The sequence below is a fragment of the Diplotaxodon limnothrissa genome, linkage group LG10 (assembly GCF_057381915.1).
Source record: "Diplotaxodon limnothrissa isolate DT_005_m linkage group LG10, D_limnothrissa_male_GT1.1, whole genome shotgun sequence".
Classification (NCBI taxonomy): Eukaryota; Metazoa; Chordata; class Actinopteri; order Cichliformes; family Cichlidae; genus Diplotaxodon; species Diplotaxodon limnothrissa.
The window spans coordinates 31,397,061-31,422,667 of record NC_140605.1 but is presented as its reverse complement, the minus strand read 5'-3'; the positions used below and the strand labels follow the sequence as shown (position 1 = coordinate 31,422,667).

Below are 25,607 nucleotides of genomic sequence, written 5' to 3'. Positions count from 1 at the left end.
GAATGTAAATTTCTGCTACATATCAAGTGATTTTCGATGATTTATCACAGTTAATTAATGTATTGTCAGAAACAGATTGCATGTAATTTCCAAACTTGACCCCATTCAATCTCAGAGCGACAGCATGCTGACTGTCTTATGGTAACATTTGTGTGTTGGTATGCTTGACAGTCTCATTTTGCAGCAAAAAATAAATAAATAAAATAACAGAAGTAACATAATTTGATCTTATTGGATAAAACTGATACTGATAAAATTTAACTTTTTGCACACATTGTGATGAGTGGATGATACATGTGGATGACTTCACCCTGCGTATATGACACATTCTTATCCCTGGGTGTTTGACGCTGCGGTTCAGTCACGTGTGACAAAATATCATTTAAACAGCATTTTTTTTTTTATTCAAAGCAAAGAGAAAAATAGAAAGAAACCTTGGTTAAAATGTGTGTATTTCATATGCTTGGCCTATTATGCAGGGGCAACATTTCACCTGATGCTCTGTTGTTTTCCTGCAGGTGAGTCCCGCCTCCTTGAGTGGGCTGGAAGTCTGCTCTGATTGGCTGTGTCTAGTTGAGCTCAGGTAAAGTCTACCTGCGAGCTACAAGAAAAGGGAGGGCTGTGGATTACACCATAGCATTCAGCTCCAGTAGGGCGTTATTAACGTTAGTAACTGTATATGCACTTAAAAAACAAATTCTGAAAAAAAGATAAACTTGTTTAAGCAGAAACTTTAATGGCAACGAGTGTAGGATTGGCCATGAATCCGCCCCACGCGACTGAAGAAAGGGCAGTTTTCACGCAGCTGAAGCCGGTGAGGATGTCGGGAGCGGAGGGCGCCGAGGACACGTCCGTGTTCGAGGACGTCAAGCCCGCGGTAAGAATCTCCCCCAACCCGCTGAGCGCGGCCGGGCTTCAGGAGAGCCGGAGATCCGGCCTACCTGAGAGTTTGAAGGTGTTCGCTGCTTTTCGCAGAGGATGGGAACCACGTGCCGCTTTAGGCAACACGTAGTTGTTTCTGGCATAAGCAAACAGTAATAGTCATGTAACTGGCTGAGGGGCTAATGTGTGTCGTGTTTATCAGGCTGCTTTTTCATGTGACATGTAGCAGCTCACCTGTAAAGGCGGGCAGGCAACAGGTAGAAGTCCTGCATAGAGGCGCAGCTGATGGGTTAAAAACAATTGCAGCTTGGAGAAACTTGTGGCAACTTGATGCGCTATGCGGTTTTTTCATCATATACTATAAGGTTTTATGTGGATACAGCGGGGAAAGCCATGCACATTCCTGCTAATATACTTTTGGGGACGCAATACCAGGTGTTCTAGCCTGCCCTTGTTGGCAGTTGTTTTTGCTCTCTATATGCTGTTAAATGAAAAGCTACATACATGTTTGCTATGTTTATTTTTATAATCTTTCACATTAACAAGTGAAGCTGAGTACATGTGCACATTACACCTTGTTTCCTCAAATTTTATTCACCATCCCTACCTGTATATTTTTTTATCTTGGGGTTTTGGTCACGTGATATAGCATCAGGTTGAAATTTAGAGAACTCTGCAAAACAGCTTCTTCTATATTAATCACTGCAGTGCTTTGGAGAGCTCACTGTGCAAGGCTTTCTGGGGATACTTCCTGAAATTCCCAGCAAGCATCTCATGGTTTATGTAGATATATACACGAGATACATGGGGTGCCTAATTGTTTTCAGAAAATCATAAATGCAAAAACAGTACACTATTCACAGCAGAGACATGACGACGGCATTAAAGTTAAATGGCTGTGAAGCACGTGTTGTTCCTGCGTGATCGCAGCAGAGCACAAACAGAAACCGAACGCCTTTGTATGGTGCTGAGTTTGGTCTCCTGCCACATATTTGGTAAACAAGTAGCTGATCCACAGACCTAAGGCTAAAGCCACTCTGCCAGCTGCACGTGACCAACAAAGCATAGCCAAAGTGGATTTGACAGGTTAAAGATGTTTGCGGTCTGTTCCTGGCTTTTATTCCATAGGTTCATATATGCGGATATGATACACGTTTCTCACAGGCTGTGTCTGCACGCAATAGGTTCAGCCTGAAACATCATTAGCAGAGTGGGCTGGATTCAGGCTGTGCCTTTCGGCAAACATGGGAGTAAAGCATACATTAAAAGCTTTTTTGAAAAGGCTCAGTGGGCTTTGCTACTAGACGGGTGCAAACATCTGTCCACAGCCATCAACCATTTAGATATCTGCATGTTTGTACAACTTGAATGAAGTTCATTGTGCTGCTGTGGTATGGAGGAAAATATTTGTATTATATTTTCTAATGGCAGATCATTTGTTTCAGGTTATGCTGCTTCAGTTTTTGCCTGACCAGCACCATCACTGAACTTTCAGTGGTGATGCTTTATATTTTGTGGCTCTTCTATACGGAACTATTTTATATATTCTGATCAAAAACTATACATAAAAAAACCTTTATTCTATATAACAATGACCATCGCCTATTACGCCTGCTTAGTAGTTAGTTATTCCAGAAACAAGGCAGTGCTAAAGCAGATATTTTTAGACAGGATTACCCTAAAACTGAAAAGCTAGATTTTCATGAACTTAATTGAGAGGGAGAATACTGGGCAAGGAAGCACAGGACACCAGCGTTTCCTCTATTACAGCTGTCTCAATGAAAATCACTGTGTGAAGTAATCAACCTCTAAGACATGTGAGAGCACTGTGTGTAGCCGCAAAAAGCTTAAAATGATGAACCCTGTCGTGCTCCGCGATGGCTCATTTCAATTGTGTGTCCATGAAAGGGAGCGGAGGAACGAGCAGAGAAGTTTTGAGATACTGGGACGAACATTGGTACTCTGAGTTAAGCCATCATGCTCAGGTACTGGATAAGGCAACTGTGGGTAGTGTGGGTGATTGATTTTTAGTAATCTTTTTAGATTTTCATCCAGTTTTCTGTACGACTTGGAAAACACGGTCTACCTTGTCTGCCTATCTTCCTGCAGATGTATTTAGAGCACAATGGCTGCCATAAACTAAAGTATTTTACAACCTAAACTGGTTTGTGTTCTTGTAGAATTCCATGAACTGAAATGTAAAATGTCTGAAAGCGTGAACCCAGAAAAAGAAGCGTAGATTTTAAACTGTCAGTCACTGAGATGATCACAAGACAAAAAAGCGAGACTTGTTTGTTAGGTTCCAGATATGATCAACTATGAAGGTTAGCATAGAAGTATAGTTGTTAATATCAACTTTGCCACTGTTTTCTCCAACAGTGTGACTTGTGTCAGTTTCGGCAGTTGTGTCAATGTTTGGCTCGTGCAGCCAGAATTCAGCTGCTGTTTTGTTTGGTGCTCATTGCTGTAACATGCAGTGGTCTTTGTGGAATTATACTAGAGCTTAACTCCAGTGATGTCGTGACAAACGTACGTTGCCCGACCTGTCTGAGCAGGGCTCGCATGTCCACAGGCCGCCCAGAGGCAAAAGAGAGGATGATAAAGGTCGACCTCGTGAGAAAGTGGGAATGGTCGAACTCCAGGACTTCGAATGGCTGGAATATTCTCCCCTTTGTTGTTTATAGTGTTGCTTTTCTGTAGCCATAAAACAAAATTAGCGAATGAACTCACTGATCTTGAGACGTGCTGTTTGGAAAATGTTTCAAAGCAGATCCAGCAGCTTGGTCTTCTTTAATAAGTCACAGAAAATTCATTAAAGCTAGTCTGGGTCCAGCTGATCTTTTTAGCTCGGTTTTGGTAAACTAAAGCAAAAACTTGACTTGTTTTCAGAAGTTAGTGGCTAACTTGAGGTTTGGATTCGAGATCATTGGTTAACCACATGCTTTCTGCTTAAACTGTAGTTGCTTGACAAGGCTGGTGAAAGAATTCTATATTTAAAAACTACCAGTTTAATAACTTTAAGGACCACCACTGTAAATGCCACGTTGTAACCTTAAAGTCCAGCTCTCTGGATAATTCATGGATACTCGTACTCCTTTGCAGATCCGTGCTCTTTTTCTCTGGCCTGACTCATAACTGATAACTGGACTTTATTCTCTGGACTCTCGACTCTGCAGCGAAATGCCGTCATAACATTAACGTGGGCCTATGTAGACACTTTATGGCTGATTTCCGGAACTTAACTCCCTGTCATTGTGCACTTTCATGCACAGTTGCGTACTACCTCGAAAATGGCCCACAACTTTACTAGTCTCGGCTATTAACACCCACCTCTTTTGTGCCCGTATATTTTGGACACCTTTTCATGTATTGCACACTTTTTTTTTATATACAGAAACTTATCATGTGAGCACAGGACTCTTGAGTTTGGTGTTACAAATAAACACTAATAGTTTAACATTATCCCTTTGTTACTGTTGTCATCGTGCTGTATCCTCTCCTTCTATTTACTTTAAGCATATTGAGACTAGTTCTTTAAAAGCCATACATTCCTTGTGATTACACGGGCATTTATTCAGCCTGCACATAAATCTGCTTGATGAGTTTGAAAGGAATTCTTCATTTATGTTGCAAAACCACAAATCTGAAAAGCTTGAAGGGTGAAAAGCTGTGCATTTTTCTCTTGTAAATGATGTGTCACTATTAGAAAAGAACCAGTCCTTACAGGCATCAACATTTCAGCTAAGGTTTGACTGTTCATTACGGTATTGTTGAGGCATCATTTGTGTCTTTGTCAGTCTTCTGACACACTGCATTTTTTTAAAAACTTGAACAAATCTGTTCATGTTCTTAAGTATTAATACCGGAATAAGTAACCGATATGAAACTTGTTTCCAGATTCTTTTGTCATTATATCACCTGTGGGTTTCCTGTATGACTGCGCGCAGACGACAGGGTAGGTTACAGAATAACTTAATGGAGCATAGATCAAGAGCATGTCGCCAGTCACGCTGAATGCTTCCTGAAGATCAATATTCAGATACGGCTTTATAAATATTTTAGTTGTACCTCCTGGGATACGCGTGGTGTGTTTGGGTGTATCCTTCCTGTGCCATGGTTTTGACCAGACTTGCCTTCTTTTGTGAACCCCGGTCTCCCCCATTAGTTTATAGTCGCACAACCCTTCCTTTATATGGCCCTCGCGGCTGACATGCAGCTGAGGTCTGAGATGGTTTTGGTTTGACTAATGATTTGACTTCCAGGACAACACATGCAGCTGAATTTGCATCTGGGCAAGTGTCTGCTGACTACGAGTTTCGACTTGCAGGGATCCCTACAGTGATCGGTGAAAGGAAGTTTGCTGTGGGGAAACACTTTTATTTGCGTTATTGAGAAATCTAGGACGATTTTCTTTTGTCTCTATCTAAAGTGAACTTAAAATTTATCTAGCTCCAGGAACTCTTCTTCTACTCGTATATTTATTGATTTTTTTTTTTCATCTATAACATGCGTGTTATTGTGCTCACCTAACTGCCAGTTTTGTCTTGTTTTTTTTTGTTTACTCAACCGTCACTGCTGTTGATTGCCATTGTGTGTTTTGTAGCCACATATCAATAAACAGGTTGTCTAAAGACAAACGCCTTTGATTCATATGGGAAAATACATTGTAGGTTCAAAAGTCTCTTTTTAATAAACCTTATTGTATTCACACCCATAAATCAGTCTGATCACACTGCATCTGAGAGCAACAAGAAACCTAGGAACAATTCCTAGCATGACTCATGCTTTGCTCTGTTCACTTTGTTTGGTCTGCTGATGTCAGCTCTCCCCATCATGCCCGGCTGTGTTACCATACCAGACAACACATGCTGCCCGCAGACAGTCATATTCTGCCATTTCCTAATGCTTATTGTCTGCAAACTCATCTACCGAAGCTGCAAAATCTCTTTAATGACCACCACTGTTTACCCTCTCGCTCGTCTGGAAAAACAGTCAAAACTGCTTTTGTGAGGGAAAAACAAAAGCTGAAATCATTTTGTGGTGAGACAAAAAAAAAATCTCTTATCTCTAAACACGCAGTGAGATACTGGACTTCCTCAGTTTCTTCAACCCAACTGCCGGCTAATCTTGAGAGACCATTTTCTGGAAGAACAGGGAACAAAGACCGATAAGAAATAAGAGACAGAAATAGGATAACGTGTGAAAAAGGTCACCGTTTGGGCAAAGTGGTAACAGGAATATAAGGAAAGTGTTATTTCCTTTCCAAAGACTTTGCCTCAGAACGGCGTAGGTTTACACAATGATTAACAGCAAAGACAGAGACTTATAAGTGCTAGTTCATGCTGCAGGTCATTGCTAGAAGCAGAGCTAAAATTAAGATATGTAAATAAAATAACAATGACCACAGAAGGGTTCCTGAGGATTCTGCCTAAACATCGGTTTTGCCCTCTTTTACCTCAGAACTGTAAACCAAGAAAAACAGTCCTTATTCAAAATTACTGTTTGCAATTTTATGTGTCAGTGCAGTAGCATATACAGTATAGTAGTGTGTCTGTATATACAGTTTATTAGCTATGCCACATCATCAGTGGCATATAAAATACCCCCAAATTTTCCAGATTATGTAGTTGTAACAAAACTATGCAATAGTTAACGCATGCTTAAACATCCAGGTAAGGAAATCAGACACTAAAGAAGGCACTTGGGTGAATATCGAAAGATTTCTCACCCTCTTCACTCATCTTCAGATGTTACTAAAGCAGTGAGGCAGTACATTTTTAAAACAAAGCAAATTCTGCTGGCTTGTTTCACTTTGCCACTTTTACCCTGGAAAGCTCGTCACTTTCTTGGGAAGTCAAACACGCTTCTATTTCTCTGTGATCATCCGTGCCAATAAAACATCACCGTGGTATGAAAGGTCTTGTTGTTGCCCTGATGACCTTGTCATGATTTCTGCTCTGTTGATTCCCAGCCAGGGAGCCCTGACGCAGAGCTCTGTTTTTTATGGAGATCCAAAGGCGAACGACCATTGCATTCCTGAAAGCCATAAAAGAAAACTGGCGTGCAGACGAAGCCATTTGTTTTGCAATTAGCAGGAGGAGGGGGATTGACCCTGCAGCTTGGAGGTTTTCAGGGTTTGAATCAGGATTCACACGGCTACTCTGTGCAGGCGGAAAACGACACTATTCTCGATGATGCTGGCATGCGTGTGGTGGATCTCACAGATATTTTAGAGATGAATAACAATATTTATATTGAGGTATGCCTTACAGCTAAGAAGCAAAGAATGTGGATGTTTTGAAATCATACCAGCTTGAGTATGACTGCAGATATGTTCAGTGTATTAGAGCCTCACGCAAGCTTGATTCTGAAGGCTAATTTTCATAATGAATGGAAACTTGAGGTTGCAGTGACTGTGAAGGGAAAAATACCAACAAGTCCAAAGACAAGTATATGCTGCTATGTGTGAACATTATTACTGATGAGTAGTGTAAAGTTTTTGCTCATTGTATTAGTCGGCCTTAAAGGATACAGTGGGCCTTTAAGAATGGACGTGAAATTGGCCAGAAGTGTGGAAACTCCCACTCTGCCCCATAAACCTGAACACAGCTGATAAGAGATTGTTGTTATCAGGCAGAAGGATTCATAGCAGAACAGTTATACATGTTCTCCAATTATTAACCAACTCAGTCTTTGCCGAGAGATATTCTCCTCATTTACCACATAAAACAAAAGACTTTCTGAACTGTAAACCACTGGACTCCTTTGAGATCACCGTGCTTCTCTTGTTAATGAATTAAAGGCAAAAGAGAAACCCAGAATAGTTGTAGGGCAAATGAAGGAAATACGTCCTCTTATGCAAAGGAGAGGGTTTTAACCTTAGCCCTGTTTATGGGGCTGAAGTGATAACGTTAAACCTTTCCTGAAGTCTGGTGAGAGTCGAGACAGGAGAGTTCTTGCTTTTGGCAGGGACTCGTTTTAAGTCGATTGCATTTTTAAAGCTCTTTCAAAGTTGGTCAACTTAAAAATATGTACATTCTGTGCATTTCCAAGTAGCTGGTATTCTCTGTAAATGTTCTTTGATGAGAGCCCTAACCTTTCTCTTCATGCCTTCATGAAAAGAGCATATGGAGAGTTTGCTTGTGTTTGTATCAGCGTACAGATGCTGACAGGAAGACAGATCAACATCAGTCCAGTAAGGGGACATGACCAAGGGCACCCAAAGGTGACAGCTGCCAGCACCCCGGCACTACAGAACCTGTTTGTGTCCCATCGTGAAAGGAGCTCTCAGTCAGAAGGAAACAGAGAGTCTGTTTTTGTTTTCACTTTTTTTTCTCCCCCTCAGTAAATACCCAAGACTTTCGTTTCACCAGGTGCTCAGATTCCACTGATGACAGGGCAGTTTACCGGCGATGAATGGCGGCCATCTATCCTAGCCCTGCAGGAAACACGCTCTAACAGTAATACGCACATACAAATGTTCACACAGAGACATGTGCATATAGCAATATGCAAAAAAGGCACGGAACGCCGCTCACGCCAGTCTTTAGTACTTTGTTTCGTCCTCTCAAACACAAGGAGTATGCTTATTCGTTATACAATGACTTTTTTGAGTTTGTTTGGCGAGGATTAGAAAAGAATCACAATGAATAATAAGTTAAGAATAAGCCAACAGAAAATCAGAACCCACGTACACGACACAAATAATACTCCCATTTATTCCCTGCCCTCAGGTTTATGTTCTTGTCATGTTTATAGTACTAATCACTGCATCGAGGCTGTTTGGAATGCATTTCTATTGTAAACCACTTCAGCGACTGGTGCATTTGGCCAAAACTCGTTTTCACTGTAAAATCAGTTTTGCTCATTTTGAATTCATCATAGATTTAGTTTTCCCTTCTTAATTGTGCCTCTTTAATTCATGCATTTGCCTATTGTTTCTGTTGTTAATTGTTACCCACCATCAGTAAAAACAGGGATGCGCCTTTTAAGTAAATTGAATTGCACGTAGTAGAAATTTTCATGCAGCATACACACATTCCTCAAGTTCAAGTGCACACAGACCAATAACCACCCAAGGTTTGTGTGTGCAAATACATCAACAGCTTATTAGCAGAGTGTGTGTGTGTTGGTGTGATGATGGGGCTGGCACTGGAAGCAGCGCTGCAGAATAAGCGCATTGAAACAAGCCCGCTCTGCTCTTTTGTTCGGTTGCAGGACACGACCTCCAACGCATCAGCACCTCATTAGGTCATTTGTCCCAAATGGCTCGTTTCAGAGCGGGATTTTACTGCGAGCTGTGGATTTGTGATCTCCCACGGAAGGGGCGTAGTTCATGGAATTCACTCTCCCACCGATCGGGTCGAGATCAGTTAAAATAATTCTTGTCTTCCAATCTCGAATCACCCCAAAAAGCACTATAACTGGTGCTGAAATAACACGTTTTTGGTCAGTGAACATTATGTTTCAGTGACTGGCAGAGCGCAGTATTTGGTTTGAGTTTGTGAGTTTATTCTGGAGTTTGGAAATCTTTACAAACAATCTCTTTGAATCTAATCAGATGTCCCCGTTAGATTAGCTGCACTCATTCAGACATAACTATCACTTTCAGAATTAATCAGAATCAGAATCAGAATCAGAATACTTTATTGATCCCTGGGGGAAATTATTTTTTGTTACAGTGCTCCATTTTAAACCAACATTAAGACAAGACAGACAATACGCTAACTAAGAATAGTACAATATATACATATATATACATACATACATAAGTCACTTATAAATAAATATTTGGAAAAGAAACATGTGTAGTTGTAGCAGCAAACAGTGTGTTAAGTGGATGCGTTGTACAGGGAGATGGCCACAGGCAGGAATGATTTCCTGTGTCGTTCAGTGGTGCTTTTCGGTAATCTCAGTCTCTCACTGAACGAGCTCCTGTGACTGACCAACATGTCATGGAGTGGGTGGGAGGTGTTATCCAACATTGTCTTTATCTTGGACAGCATCCGCCTCTCCGACACCACCTTGAGGGAGTCCAGCTCCATCCCCACAACATTGCTGGCCTTACGGATCAGTTTATTAAGTCTGTTGGCATCTGCGACCCTCAGCCTGCTCCCCCAGCATGCAACAGCATAGAGGATCGCACTGGCCACCACAGACTCATAGAAAATCCTCAGCATTTTCTGGCAGATGTTGAAGGACCTCAGTCGCCTCAAAAAATAGAGACGACTCTGGCCCTTCCTGTAAAGTGCTGTGGTGTTTTTAGCCCAGTCCAGTTTATTGTCAATGTGTACTCCAAGGTATTTATAGTCCTCAATTCCTCAATTAATCATCACTTTTACCGCTCACGTGGCTTTCTCTCCGTCTCTTCTCCGGACCTTTGTTCTTCCTGATTCCCCCCACCCCCACCTCTCTTTTTAACCTGGTCGCTCCTCCCTCCCATCATCCTGGGTGTATATCTGTCGTCACTGTGCGGATCAGATTTGTCTGGCAGGTCTATTTTTACCTGACAGTGTTTAGGTTTCACTGCACCTTTCTCATGCCTTCAGCCTTTGTTTTGGTTTAGCTGTGAGTGCTTTCTCCCCTTTTTTTTTCTCCCTCCTCCTCTTCTTCGTGCATCAGACTGTCGGCCACACCCATAGAGCCAACTCTCTACCTGTTTGTGTGTGTTAGCATGCTCGTGTGAACTTTAATTTGTCAGTAAGTTGGTGTGCATGAACAGTATGAAATTCTGCATGCATATGTACAGCATATAAATAGCCAGCATTAAACGGCTTTGTGCATTTATGATCGTAGACACAGTGTGTGGCTTCTGCAGTCTAGATCCTTTTTTTGTTTGACAGCTTGTGCACCTCTGAAGGAGCAATAGTCCACATGTAGACTTTAAATGAGAAACGGTGCCAAGGTGCACTTTGGATGAAAATCAAATGTTTTCCACTTAATCAGAAGAAAATATCTGCAGTTTATTTTCTTCTTCACTCTGTCTGTTTCATCCTGTCACCTGAAAATGGTTCTTTTGTGCTCCAGCAGACATTCTGGTAGTTGTAATGATAAATGCTACCTGTTGCATTGAAAACCTGTGTAGCAGACACCCATACAGTGTCTCACTTTTACAATTTTCTTGGCCTCCTCCAACTTTCAAGCCTTTTTTTTTAATGTAGACCTCACCATCTTTAAATTAGCGAGAGGAGTACAAATAAAAAATACAGTCATAGAGATGTAAGTACTGTGGATCAAAATTAATGAGGTATTGTCATGGTCCTGGGTCGGTGACCCAGCGCTTTTAGTTATCATTTTCTAGTTTATGATGATGATGATTATTATTGTTTGAGTTCTGTGTGTTATATTTGGTCTGCCTTTGAGTCTGTCTCTGTCTATGGTGTCACCCCATCTGTTTGTGAATCTGTCTGTTTAGTTCAATGTCTTGTCTGGTTCCATGTGTCTGAGTTTCCTGTTTTATTGTGAAGGTTTGTGTCATATGTGAGTGTGCTCAGTTACGTTTCCCCTGTCTCGTCAGCTGTGATTTCTCCCAGGTGTGTTCCCCTTCTGTCTCTCATCCCTTGATTACTGCCGTCTGTGTATTTAAGCCCTGTGTTTCTCTGTGTCAGTGTCGCGTCGTACCCTCAACTAGCTGTGTGTTCTGCTTCTATGTTCCTAGTGTTTGGTCTCCTGCTCCAGTTTAGTGTTTCTTTCCAGTGTTTCAGTCCTTGGTTCCTCTGTTCTGACTTTTGGTTTTCTTTTGGTGAGTTTAGTTTGTACGAGGTTTTTCCCAGCAATAAAGCTGCGCCTTAAGTTTCACTTCCGTGTCTGAGTTCTGCATTTTGGGTCCACCACTCCTGCTTGCCTGCCACACAGCGATTCATGACAGGTATAAGGTGAAAAATGGGTTTTATAACCTTCCTTGTGCAACTTTTAGTGAGTGAATTGCTAAAGTGGGATGCCTTCTATATGCATCACTGTGAGATATCTGAGAAATCACAAGTTCCTTGAAAAAGAAACTTGTTAGGAACAAGAACGCTGCGCAGCTGGGGATCCCGTCACTACACGGAACCAGATAATCACATCTTATTTACACAGAGCTAATTAGCTACTAGTTATATAATAGGGAGTTATTAACAAACTAATTATCAAATATAAAACCTTCCTTACATGCAAAGCCATTAATGATCTGCCTTCTCATCTTACCATTTTTGATCCAGTAGAGTTCTTTACTCCTATAGTTAGAACTAGATTATATGGCCTGGAACCTTCTCTTTATTTATGCTGCTATACGTCCATCGGGACCTCCCATGATGCAGTGCATCTCTTCTGTTTCCTTTTAATTTCCAGGTATTTGCCTGGCACTGTTGCACGTCATTAGTTTTGTCTTCTCTTTCAGTAGCCTGGGCTTTTTCATCTCTGTCTTCTTTCATTCTGTACATCAGGTCTACGATTACAGGCCCCGCCAGCCTGTCCATTGTTGGTATTGTTTGTTGTTTCTCAATAATTTTTTTTTTTTGCTTTTCCCTCTCTCCCAACCGGTTGCAGCAGATGGTCGCCCTCTCTAAATGTGATTCTATTGGACGTTTCTCTGTCTAGTGCTCGGTCACGGGGAAGTTGTCAGATTTGCTTCTTTAAGATGACAAGACTTGAACAGACTATGTAAAGTGACCCTAGATTACTTATGTGCTTGGTCTGCCACTGTGTAAATGAAACTTAACTGAAGGTTTGAATCTATTTGCATTTTTTTTTTCCTTACAATTTTTTTATGGAATTCTACCTGCGTTGCTCTCGCTGTTGGCTGTTTGCATCTTCTTCTCTTTATCCCAATGGAATGAAAATGTAAAACACGTCCCTTCCTTTGTCCCAATGGATTTTTACTGGCAAAAGCCTGCTGCGCAGTGAAAGCAAAGGGGCAAGGCTTTCAGCTTTCAGCAGGGAAGCATTTGTTTTTAAATGTGTATCACCTGTAAGAGTGTATGCATGTTTATATGACAGTGTCCAGGATTATTGCTGCAGCTGCATAATTGTCAGTGAATGATCATTCAAGCACATAGCAGGTGTGATGCACTCTAAAGGCCTGGAGGCTACAGTATTATAAGGTTTACTTGTAGGTGAATTCCCTTTTTAGCTATCTGCCCCAACTGTCAATTGTGGCTGCTTGTCAGGACATTGAGCTTCAGTAGGAAACAGGAATGTGAGCTATGACGCAAGGAGGATGCTGGGAGAAACAGCATCCTCCAACCATGCTGTGTTTCCTTTTTCATGGAATGGGTGTAACTTTCTGCATCCACGTTCACCAAATAATCTCTTAAAGCGCTGATCAGATTAGGACTCAAAAGCACATGAAAAGAGTCCAAAACTGTGAACATGGAAGTCTGTCGTAGATGGATGGGATCTGTGAGTTTTAACAGCAACAGTCATGTGCAAATCTCAGCTTATGATGTATTGTTATTTAAAGGGTGTGGTAGGATGTTTGTGAAATAACTGTGTGAATGTTTTTTCCCCTAGTTTCAGTACACATTTGAAGTATTTCTGTTAACTTTGCGTCTCTTTTCTTTTTCAGATTCAACTCGAATTAGACAAATACCTTCCCCAGCACAGCAGTCCTCTACTGAGTACCCCGAATGACACTACCGACAAGAAGTACAGACGAGAGAGCGCCTCCGTGGTGGACGAGTACTTCGCAGAGGACAAACCTGCCACCCCATACAGCCTCAACATCAACGTCATCCTTCCCAGCACCACTCACCTCCGCACAGGCCTCTACAGGCCCAACACCAAGACCCTCACACCACAGCAGATCAAGACGGAACCCGGGATGGAGGTGCCCTGCTCGATCCCAACCAGCCAGGCCCTTCCAGACTTCACCTCGGTGTTCAGCGTGCCGCCTGTAGTCAACAACGTTTTCATAAAACCGGACATGAGCGCTGGAGGAATGGTGAGCGTGACCACAGGATCTCAGCAGCAGCAGCAGCCAAACTTGGTCACAGAGCTTCACATCGGACCTCCACCTCCACAGCCGCAGGTCTACCACATGCCCATCGCGAGCAGTGGCGACCTCACCATGACCCTATCGCACAACAGTCCCTCACCGCACGGCTCCAGCAGCGGCAGGACCATGCTGAACCTCAGCAACGCCACATTGCCGACGACCAACGGCAACTACATGATGGCAGAGCACCAACTGCCACATCATCATCCCGGCTACTACCAGCACTCTCCAAACAACTCATCCCAGCACACAGCGCCACACAGCCTACCGCCTTCGCCACCAAATTCCCAGCCCGGAAGCCCAGACGGCCAGGCAGAGCTGCTGAGCCTAGCACCCCAGGGTCCACCCCCTTACCAGCAGCGTATGGGAGGAATAAAGCTAGCGGGGATGTCTCATCATGCCATGCTGATGACACACGGCCAGGGTGTCTTAACAGGTCCAAAATACAATAGGCGAAACAACCCAGAGCTGGAGAAGAGGAGGATTCACTTCTGCAACTACCCAGGTGGGTGGTCTGTTTCCATATCACTATAAACTATGGTTTACAACTGAAGTTTCTCCATTAGAAAGTAAACCCACGTAGCTGGTTTTAACAACGATTCTCTGAAATGAAAATAAAAATATGAGCCGATGTGAAATAAAACTACGTTATCTGACTTCACTTTCATTTGCATGTCCTATTGTCTGGACCGGTATGTACCATTGTGATGCTCAAGGCAAAACTGTTTCCAAAATCAACATGAACAAGTCAAACCTTGCAGCTTACCAGGATGTACGCAACACATTGATTTTTGTGCCTCACCGCATGCCCCCAAAGCCCAGTCAGGGGCAGCTTTTGTCTCGCTGTACTGGGATCTTACTGGTGACATCACCTGAAAGCGCGAAAAGTGGTACACTTTGCCGGCTCAGGGCAGTCGGTGCTTCACTTACAATCTTTTCTAAATTACCAATGGGACACACAAAGCATGGTTCAGTCAATCCCATATCTGCACACATGAACTAGTCCAATTCCCAGTGTCACTGAATGTAAATAAACTCTATACCCAAAGCAACACACATGCAAATCTTTCGGCAATGCACGGCTCTGACCTGCAAACGAAATCCTCACAGTCATTAATACTGTGAGAGAAAATGTGCAAAAACCAGGCTGAAAGCAAACTTTGCATCAGTTACTTTACTCTTCGTTTTATAAATAATACATATTATCGTTGTTCCTTTAACTGTTCATTGCAGTAAAGACTACAACCTGTTGCTATTCAACTAAATTTGCAGTTAAATTAGAAGCAAGATGTTGCATTATGTTATCCAAACAGTGTACTTTTAATATGTTATGAGTAAGTAAACACCTAATGATTCATGTTGAAGACAGATTTTGTGCTGTGTCCTCCTGTCAGCTGTCCTCCTGGCTTATGATCCTCTGTTATTTCCTCACAGGCTGCACCAAAGTTTACACAAAGAGCTCCCATCTGAAGGCACACCAAAGAACACACACAGGTAAGAAAATAATCTCCCCGAGGGCTGAAATACAGTCTTTGCTGTTATTTACAAATTTATACCAATTTTAATTTAGGATTGATTCACCAAACATTCAAAGGTTGGAAGTTAGTTTTTTAACTTTACACTGTAGGTGGTGAAGCAGCAGCATGCTGCAGTCATGCATCTTTGTCATCCTCTAAGTTCAGTTGCTTTAAGCTTATTTATTTGTGCTTTATGTCGGCGCCAGTTTCGATACACCCAGCAACAATAATAGAGATGATGTTGATGAAGAAGGTAAACGCAATGAAAAGAAAAGGCACAGAAGCAACATATTTGAGTTTTTGTTTTTTCTGCGCCGTGTTTATACATGTTCATACCTGTCTACGTAGCGTCCCCAGTGAAAGAGAACAAAGGGCCGAGGGAGGAGGGTAGGACGAAGAAAAGAAGGGTTAAAAAAAAAAAAAAAAGAGGAAAGACACGCAGTTAAATAAAGGCCAAACCAGTTACTCCTGCTTTTCAGTTCCTGAAAGGAAGGATGGAGGAGGAGGAAGGTAGGGGGTTCGGAGAACGGAGCAGGGGGGCGGAGGGGCTGGTTTCAATGTATTTCCCTTCTGTAAGATGAAACCTGTGAATTCCCAGAGGCCCCAGACCTGGATTTTGAAGATTTACTCATGCGATTAAAGCTGCAGAGCTCCTCCAGTGTGAAAATATTGACAGAGCGAAGCGTGAACACGTGAATAAACAGACAAATAGAAACAGATCTCTCTGCGGTCATAAATAGATAAGATGAAATTTTATGGATCCCAGTGGGGAAGTTGGGCTGTTGAAGCAGCAGGATGCAGCAGCACAAAAGACAAACGGGCTTCGAAACATGCAGTGAGAATGGTAAACAAAACAAGAGCAATTAAAGAGTACACTGACAAGTGTGGACCTCAGTGGCTTCAGCCGCATGTTTCAGCGCCTGTTGTTTGTGAAAAGAAAACAAAGTAACCTTTACAGTATTTACTGTATCACTGGCTAAGCAGTATTTTTGGTTGTGGCTCCAAACCTGCAGTTTGTTACGATATCATGACCAAATGTAGACAAAATTCGGACACTTTTATTATGACCTACAATGTCGAATTTCATATTCTGCCCACGTGCGTTAGATCTGTGTCATGAGGTGTGACTTGCAGTGAATTTATGAGTTGGCACGTGCAGATACCTTTACAAAGCAGAACAAAGACGTTCACATGCCCACACACACCTCGCAGTGCACGTCCCATCCTTATAATCATCTGGCAAGTCGATGCGGCTACTAAATGCGTCTTACTAGCAAACCGCAACTGGACGTAGGCTGAGTGCGTGATGGAGTCATGGGCATTCATTTCAAAGAGTGCGTCACGGTTAGCAGATCCCACAGCAGCAGACATGTCACTGACCAAGGATTCCTGGTTTACTTGTTTTGGTCAGTCCACGGTTCCCACCGCAAGGCTTCGCTTGCTGTCTGGCCAAACCAGGCTTGTTTGGTCTTGTTTTGCATTCAGTTGATGACTCATAAGTTGAGCATGTAAAAGAAACATTGCACCGACTGTTCTGAACTCCAGGAAATGTTTAAGGCAAATCAAAAGAAATTTACAAAGCTAATGCAAGTATTTGAGGCATATCATGACACAATACAGTATATGTGACACAAGGTTTAGTTATTTTATGTGTATTTCCGTAACAAATGTGATTTGCTGGATGGATAGTCGTTTTACATCGGCCTTAAAAATAGCTTGGCTTATCTATTGATTAGGCATCTGCATACTGTGCTTGTGGAGTGCCTCACAGCTGCGTTCTAGGCCCCCCTTTTATTCTCAGATTTATTTGGGTTGCTGAACTTAGTCACACACATGAATCGGTGCATAATATTGGACCTTAAATATAAACCAAACACTATAAAGTTGCCACTGACTTCACACTGACCTTTTTAAAGTTACGTTACAGCATTAACCTTTCTATAATTGGTTCTGTTTGCCTGAGTTGAAGCAGTCCACACCTTTAACTCATAAAGAATGCTGTATGTAGTTTTCTTATCAAAGAAATTGAAAATAATCTATTTTCTAGAGAGATTATCGTTATTTTATTATTAATCTACACATAGTATCTTAACAGGACCTGCCAAGTTTAAACCCATGTTTACATTCTGTAGATCGATAGATAGATAGGACTGATAGGATTGCAGTGTTTGTTTACTCGGTGTGTAACTATGAACCAGTCACAAAATCAAAAGTGAGACATTTACCGAGAGTCGTGTCTCCCACCGTTTTATACCACCGAACCAGCAGCTACTCACGGTGTTCAATGGTGATAAACTGGCTGTTATTGATCCCGATTAACCCAAAAGTGTTTAATTGGGATGGCTCATTAACAACTACATAGTAATGTACACCTGCATGACTGGTGTCAGTCTGTGCGTACAGGGTTTCCTGTGAGGTATTAACACATACGTTGCATCAACAGTCTGCCGGCACAGAACCTTTAATGTGGTGAAACATCATCCCTCATTTATGTCTGTTTCAGTTCACTGCCAGAGAGACAGGAGTTGTTTTTCTTAAGGCAATAGTATCAGGAAGTCCTTTGGGCGTGTGTGTGTGTGTGTGTGTGTGTGTGTGTGTGTGTGTGTGTGTGTGTGTGTACGTACAATACAATATTCTATAAGTCTTTCACAAAGCATTAGTCATGTTTTCCCAGGCTAACAGACTTGTGCTTTTGCAACTTACTGCTAACAAATCATTTGCTGTAGACTGCAGGTCCCCGGTCTGGGCTTGGGTTTAAATCTATATACACATAGGGTCCAACAATCTGGTGGCTCATTGAGCTTGAAATCCTCTTTAAGTAAAGATCTTTATGTTCAGATTCCCACCCACAGATTAAAGATTTGCATGTTAAGTGAAATGGAAACTTGAAATTGCTGTATTAGTCTGTCTAGTATGGTCTAATGTTCGTACACAGACCTTTTGGCTCCAGTTTACTTTTACATGTGACCAAATCTTTGGTTACTTTTCAGTCCCTCTGCAACAAAACTTTAAGGTACTTTAATAAGCTATAGTTACTTAGAGTTACTTTGTTACCCACTACAAAAAAGATAATAAGACAACTAAACTGAAGACTAATAATAACACATTTGCATAATAGGAAATAATAAAGGCCATTAACATCATCGAATGAGGTTATAATTCAATCATAGATATACATTTTTGGTTCGTTATATGTTATTTCTTTTGTTCCTTCCTTCCTTATTCTTAATAGCCATTACGTCTCAATCCTGGTGAGCTTACAGGCATTAACCTCTACATCATAAAGTTGCTTAAGGTTATATAATAATGTGTAATTAATAGTTAACTTTTTTCTTTTGCAGCTACAAGACTGCTAAACAATATATACCATAATATTGTGCTATAAGTGTGTATAAGCTTCTTATTCCCTATAATCTCATACTTATATAAAGATCTTAAAAGAAAGTGTTACCAAAAGGACAAAGAAACCCAAATTCATAACCACTGATTAGTCAGATATGTAGTAGCTGCTTTGGTGATATAATTATTCAAATAATGGAAGTTAGTAAATCTTGAGGTATAAAGTGCTGATGTACTAAACCAGGACATGAAGTAATAATATTTAGGAGTAAAGTGTAATGACTAATGTAACGTTAGGCTTACTTATGTTGAAGATTAGACTTGGAAATTGTATAATAGCTTAAGATATGACACTGCCATGATATATTGATGCTGTCACAATATATTAGAGTCAATCCCACAGGACACGTGACTGTTACATATCCCAAGAGGAAGCCCTAAAATATATTGTTATTACAATCTTTTCATAGATTACACCTTATGGAAAATAAGCAAAATATTTCCTCTAAAGTGCATTTAGTGTGTCATTTTTAATTTTATACAGAGGAAGGGTCGGGCTATGTAATCCACTACTGTGATCAACATTTAACAAGATGGAGCACATACAGGTCGCCCATTTGAATGAGGAAGAGGAAGAGCAGCTAAGCGGCCGTAGCCCAGGTGCCCTCTGTGGAGGCAATCGGCATGAACCCCCTGAGGGAGCATCTGATGTGAATATTGTTTAAGTGCATCGCTATCTGTGCTCATCGGCACGTCTGTGATAACAGTCTGCACCTCCCACTGGTTCGTGGGCGTAACCTTGACCGTGGCCTCAGCAGCCACTCCAGCTCTTCACATTGGCTTTTGCAGTTGTGTGTGTGTGTGTGTGTGTGTGTTTACATGTGTGTGTCTAAAGAGTAAAATACTATCAGTTTGATTAGGGAACCCTCCAGCCCTCTTTACAAACACAGAGTGAGCTGATAAAGCCAAGAGGTCCACAAAGAGTTTATTGGCGTCCTGAAGAGCCTGAAAATGTTTGCTCTTTGACTCAGTAAAGCCAGGTAGAGGTGGTTATAAAATGTTATTATTACACTTCTGGTATATTCTACTTGAGTGTGCATTGCCATGACATTAAGCAGAAGGTATAGAAATGCATTAGGTTAGAAAATCTGTTGTTGTTTTTTTATGGACAAAAACAACTTGGAAAAATCAGTTTTGTGCACAAGTTAAGACCCAGATCGTCATGATTCTGAATGTGTGTGTTTCATGCATTCATTAATATATGGTAAATGGCCTGCATCTGTATAGCGCTTTACACTACAGTCATTCACACATTCACACACTGGCGATAGCAAGCTACATTGTAGCCACAGCTGCCCTGGGGCACACTGACAGAGGCGAGGCTGCCGGGCCCTCTGACCACCACCAGTAGGCAACATGCCCAAGGATATTTGGCATGCAGCCAGGAGGCAGCCTGGGATCGAACCACCGACCTTCTGATTAGTGGCTGACCTGCTCTGCCACCTGAGCTACAGCCACCCATGTGTGCATTCTAGAGAAAGAGAGAGATAATGGCGTTGCCGTTTGTAATCGGCCACCTGATCAAACAGCTACACAAATGCCTGTGAAGTCTTTTGAGTACTGGTACCTTTTAAGAAGCGTCCCTGTTAAGCGATTTAAAAATAGACAGCGAAGTCATGCAAATTTCCAGTTTCCACTTGAACAGCGCTGACAGCCAGAAAAAAGTTAAATTCTTTGTGAAATGTCTCAGTATTGTCAAAGCTCAGTTTTTCTAGTGCATGAGGTTCCAATACATGATGGATGTGTCAGTTTTTACCTTCTCATGCATGTGTAGTAAATCTCCCACAAACCCATTTTCCCCCCTTTGACTAAAGGAAGGGATCCTATGCAAGTTTTTTTTTCTTCTTTTTATCCACCGTCTATATATGTACCAGTCAAGTCTGTTTGTTCTGCGTGTGTGTGTGTGTCGTATTTCACCGTCATGTTTGCTGTAGCTTTCAGGGATAATAGTCTGAGAGAGGCGTCTGTGCTTTTCACCTCATCAGCGCAGCTATAGAGGAAAACCAAACACACCTGTGGGTTGAGAACCTAAACCTTTTATATGGAGACATTTGCACTCCACCTCTTCACACACATCAAGTGTGGTTACCTCTAGAAACAGGATATTCCCCTCAAAGGAGGCTGGAGTGCCTGTAATGTGGGGTTTCGGGGCTGGTTGGATTGTTTAAAATCCATTAACGTGTTCATGATCATTTTATTTTTATTTATTTAGAGCCGGTTAAGAACATGAGTAATCTCAAGGCACTTTAAGGTAAAGATGCTTGAAAATAGTAGAGAAACCCAATGATCCACTGAGCTAGCACACTTGCGGTCCTGTTATTTTTAGCTTGTACCTGCCCAGAAGAGTGGCTGGACTAACTGAGGACAAAATATTTGGAAATGTGAATTGCAAATACACTTTTTTTTAGGATAAGACGCACAAAATGTTGCATTTCCTTCCTGTCACCTAAATTCTCCACCCGCCCTTTGCTCTTTGGACCCACTCACTCCATTAATGGCTGTCACTGGTGATTGATGGTCAATAACAGAAGCTATCTAATCAGCACAAACAGGGCCCATGCTAATAATGAGCACTTGATGGCCCACACAGCCGAGGAGAGGCACACTCCCTCGACACTGCCTGATAGGTTACCTCAGCCTATCAGACAGAACTTAGAGTCTTATAAATTATACTTTATGGCATTGAATATCTACCGGATTGCTTATTTGGAATGTCAACAACACTACAGTCTATTGACAGTGAGCAAACAGTACAAGGTATAAAGCTATCGCTTTTATTCTGCATTGGAACCAATAATAAATCTAGTCTGGATACTTTCCTGGAACTGGGGCATTTGATTTAGGAAAACGCCATATTTAAACTTTTAATCAGGGCATGAACTTTTTTTTTTTCTTCTTTTGGAAAGCACCGACTCAAAGTTGAAGGAATCTGGCCTGAGCAGACCTTTATTGTTTGCTTATCTCCTTTTCACTTATGTTTGTGCTCAGGCCTCGCATTGATTCCTGAACATTAATTTCCACCTTGGCTATGAAAGATGACTTTTTTCCCCCTCTTTCTCTCTTGTCATGTGCATACCAACCCTTTCAACTGCGCCTTTTTTTCTCTTTGTTGATGATTAGCTCACTGTTTGGCAAGAGCACGTTGCGGCACAGCAGAGAAATGTCCATGTTTGGGTGGGGTAAGATAACTGTCGTGCTAGATTTACTTAACTCGTTATTCCACAGTGTTTTGAATTCCCATTCTACAGGTTCTCTGTCATTATACCTCCTTACCCATTACTACCCACTACTGTTACCTTATAATTACAGGAGCATAATATGATTTATGTCCCAGACAATCAACAATTCAGGGACATTGTGCTTTTGCAAGAGTTCAAGTTGTACTTTCTCCAATAATCCTTTAAATTTTCTCTAAAACATGGATTAAAAAAAAAAAAAAAAGCAACTGATGACATGAAAACAAAGCAGGCTGTGAGCCTATAGGGTTACACAACACTAATCTCGTTTTTACATCCACACCTCTGAACAATTTTGTTTTCAGTCTCCAGCAAATGGCACAAAGCCATAACCTCCCCTCCGAAAACAAAAAAATGGAAAAGTACAATCTCACAATTACATTTCTTAATGTGCAGTGTGACAATCAAACACTGCCACACCTGTAACAACGACTCGTGCTGTGCTCCGAGACTCCTGACACAAAGGCCGCTTTCAGTGGTTACAGATAAACTGTCTTATTGATGTTCACTCGCTTGTGATGGGATATTAAAACAAGTCTAATTCTTGTGAAGGCAAAATACTTTGATGATAATCACATTAGAAAGTTGACAGAATGACATAAAGTTGAGCTGATAGAATAAAACGAGCTCCATCCATCCATTTTCTTCTGGTTATCCAATTCAGGCGCTCATCAGTTAAATATTATCAGAGAGGAGACAGACTGCAGTGCTGACAATGGTTTCGGTGCGATGTTTGTGTGGAGTTTCTTTAGGATTCAGAAGTAAAGGAATGATGCAAGCACACAGAAAATTGGTCGTTAATCTTTAATGCTTTGAAGTCATCAAGTTTTACTGCAGAAAAACTTGATTTGCTGCTGTTATATTTACAAAAAAAAAGGAAAAGCAACCTTCTTAACTTTCTCCCTCGTATGCACCAAGTCTGATAATTGAAACTGTAGCTGAAAATGTCCATAAAGTGAGCTGGGATGACACGCACGCACACACTGCTGCAAGGTCCTTGCAAAATTTCTTTAATTCTTTGTGTCTTTTTTCATTTTTCTTCTGTTAATTCATGTGAAAACAAGTTTTTTTTACTTTTCCAACTCAAATCTTTCCTTTCACAATTTGACACTTGTTTTTATGCACACCACCGTCACAATGGTTGAACCCATTGTCTGAAACACTGTTTCATGAGATTTTTATCTCGGTTTAGTTTCGCTGAAGTCAGACAGGAGTTTTTACAGAAGGAAGCAGTAAACACCAAAAGTGCATGCTAACTGCCATTCAAACAATCCCCCCCACATTTAGAAATACAACTACACACAGACGTCATACAGGCACACAAGTCTTATTGTGAAGGGATGTTAAAGGAATTTTCTTTAGCACTTATGTTGAATGACTGAGTGTGGGAAAGTGGAATCGCTTTCTGTGGTGTGTTCAAGTAAAGTTGGTCCTTTGACTGATGTGTACTCGAACTTGTCTTTGCTTTAAGAAATTTAAGAAAAAACCTAAAGTATGTAGCTGACGCCTCTGCGCTCTCCTCTTCTCTTTTTGCAGGCGAGAAGCCATACCGATGCACATGGGACAACTGCGACTGGCGCTTCGCTCGATCCGACGAGCTCACCAGACACTACCGGAAACACACCGGGGCCAAACCCTTCAAGTGCATCGCCTGCAGCCGCTGCTTCTCACGCTCGGACCATTTGGCTCTGCACATGAAGCGTCACCAGAACTAAACCAAATATACCTGCATATACAGACACACTCCATGTTGCATAAAGAGACAGCCGCCTGAACCAATCAGCTTTATAAGAGTCAGAAAGAAAACCAAAATCACCCCACCCCCAAGTGCTCTGGTGTTTAATTTCATGAGTTGTCCAAAAATCTAATTAAAAGTTGCACCGCACGTGAAGTTTACCCGTGGATAAACTCCAGCGTAGGTGCTACACCAACAAGTTTTTAAATAAATAACAGACCTGCATATCTGTTGTCAACATGTCGGGTGAACAGGCCTTACAGTTACTAGCTGCTCTCTCACCCGGTTAGTTTCATTTGTTGTTCAAACAGCAAAGGGGATCCAGGCAGATGATAACAGAACAAGACTTTTGGAGCTGCTCCATGTTAGATAGAAATCTGTCTGCAGTCAGTCGCTGCAGAGTTTGCTGAACTCTCACAACCAGAGCCGACGGTTTAGCAAAAAAATTCAACCACTGTGGTGATTTTGGAGTTTGTCCTAAATCACATGCTCTCTCACGAGCAGCTCGTGAATCTCGATTCGAATCCCTCCCTGCAGACTTTGCAATCAGGACTTGGGACTCTGATCAAATCCTGGAAAACTTTCTTCTGCTGCATTTTTAAAAAGAGTAAAGAAAAAAAAGAAAACCACCAGCAACAACAACATGAACGTTTCAAACAAATCTGCTGCCAACATCATCATCATCTTCACCTGTCACCGCCTTTTATCGATTGAGGTATGAACTGTAAGTAAGAGGTGGAAACACTTGCCTGTCCTCTGTACATACTTGTTTGTAAGTGTGCGTATGTGTGTTTAATAATATGACGAATGTATTGAAATTTATACTTGACAACTTTTTTTTTTTTCTTATCGAATGTCTTATCCCACTTCAAAACTTCCTTGTGGTAGAAGGGTCAAGGGTCTTTTAAAAAACAAAAAGAAAGAAAAGAGAAAAAAAGATCAGTCGGAATCAGAAAACTGCACGGAAAAGTTAATCATCTCCTAGTTCTGCATGTTTTTCTATACAGGTAATACCTGTTGAGCTCACGGAGCAGCGCAATTTGCCAATGTTTGTATCCATGACATTACCTGTTGCCGTGGCAACGGAGCTCCTATGACAACAGTTTGGTGTTTGCTTGCCTTTTCCATTCAGCGCTGTTTTTCACCCTCTTTTTTTTTTCTCTCTTTTTGCTTAATTGTCCTGTATTTATTCAACACTTCAACCCAAGAAAGATAGAGATGGGTGGATAGCTCTATTATGTAATCAGGTTTGTTAATACGCCGTGCGCCTGGTACATTACGCTCTCACAGGCGGCCCTATTAACTGAAAGAACAGGAAGTGCACATTCACATGAATGCTTAGCATTTAATCGATGGGGCTGTTGCATCTTTTTGACTTTTATTTGGAAAGCATAGAAGGCTTTTCGCCCCCACACTGTTTTTGAGCAGTGCTCTTCCAACATGCTTGAGCACTAAAGAAGGGAAACCTTCACTATTCGTGGAAAAATGTTATCAAGTAGTGGATGCTGTAAAGTGAACAGCACTAAAAGTCATCTTCCTGAAAACACGATCCTCGTGGAGATCTAAACCTTCTCAGGGTAAAAGGATTAGCAGCTGTGTCGTGTCCTCGTGCGGCTTCTCTTCAGAACAGACTTAAACGTCTTCCAGTAAATCTTGCACGCTGATCAATAACAGGAGTGCTGCTGGAGTTCATACTGTTTTTTGTTTGTTTTGTTTTTCACCATTCAGAGGCAGTGAAATGTTTGATCTGCAGTGGCAGTGAACTTTTTCATGCCTCAGTTATAAACCAGCAGGCATACACCCACTACGTTTACCTACCTTATTTTGCAGAGTTCACTACAGGCTGTTTTTATCACTTTTTTTCA

At 41.5% G+C, this 25,607-nt stretch overlaps 1 protein-coding gene across 1 annotated transcript; it reads left to right on the top strand.

Moving 5' to 3' along the window:
* Nucleotides 1-736: 736 nt before the first annotated feature.
* klf5l (Kruppel like factor 5 like) lies at nt 737-23,722 on the top strand. The gene is made up of 4 exons (XM_085364095.1): nt 737-877; nt 13,427-14,360; nt 15,290-15,349; nt 23,544-23,722. Exons 1-4 carry the CDS (start codon nt 737-739, stop codon nt 23,720-23,722), a joined length of 1,314 nt encoding a protein of 437 aa, XP_085220221.1.
* The last annotated feature ends 1,885 nt before the right edge of the window (nt 23,723-25,607 follow it).

Bases quoted from the DNA above. Each gene is read 5' to 3' on its own strand.
- klf5l (XM_085364095.1), top strand. From the start codon at position 737: ATGGCAACGAGTGTAGGATTGGCCATGAATCCGCCCCACGCGACTGAA. The intron at 878-13,426 runs GTAAGAATCTCC...TTTCTTTTTCAG, and splicing joins TCGAGGACGTCAAGCCCGCG to ATTCAACTCGAATTAGACAA. The intron at 14,361-15,289 runs GTGGGTGGTCTG...ATTTCCTCACAG, and splicing joins TCACTTCTGCAACTACCCAG to GCTGCACCAAAGTTTACACA.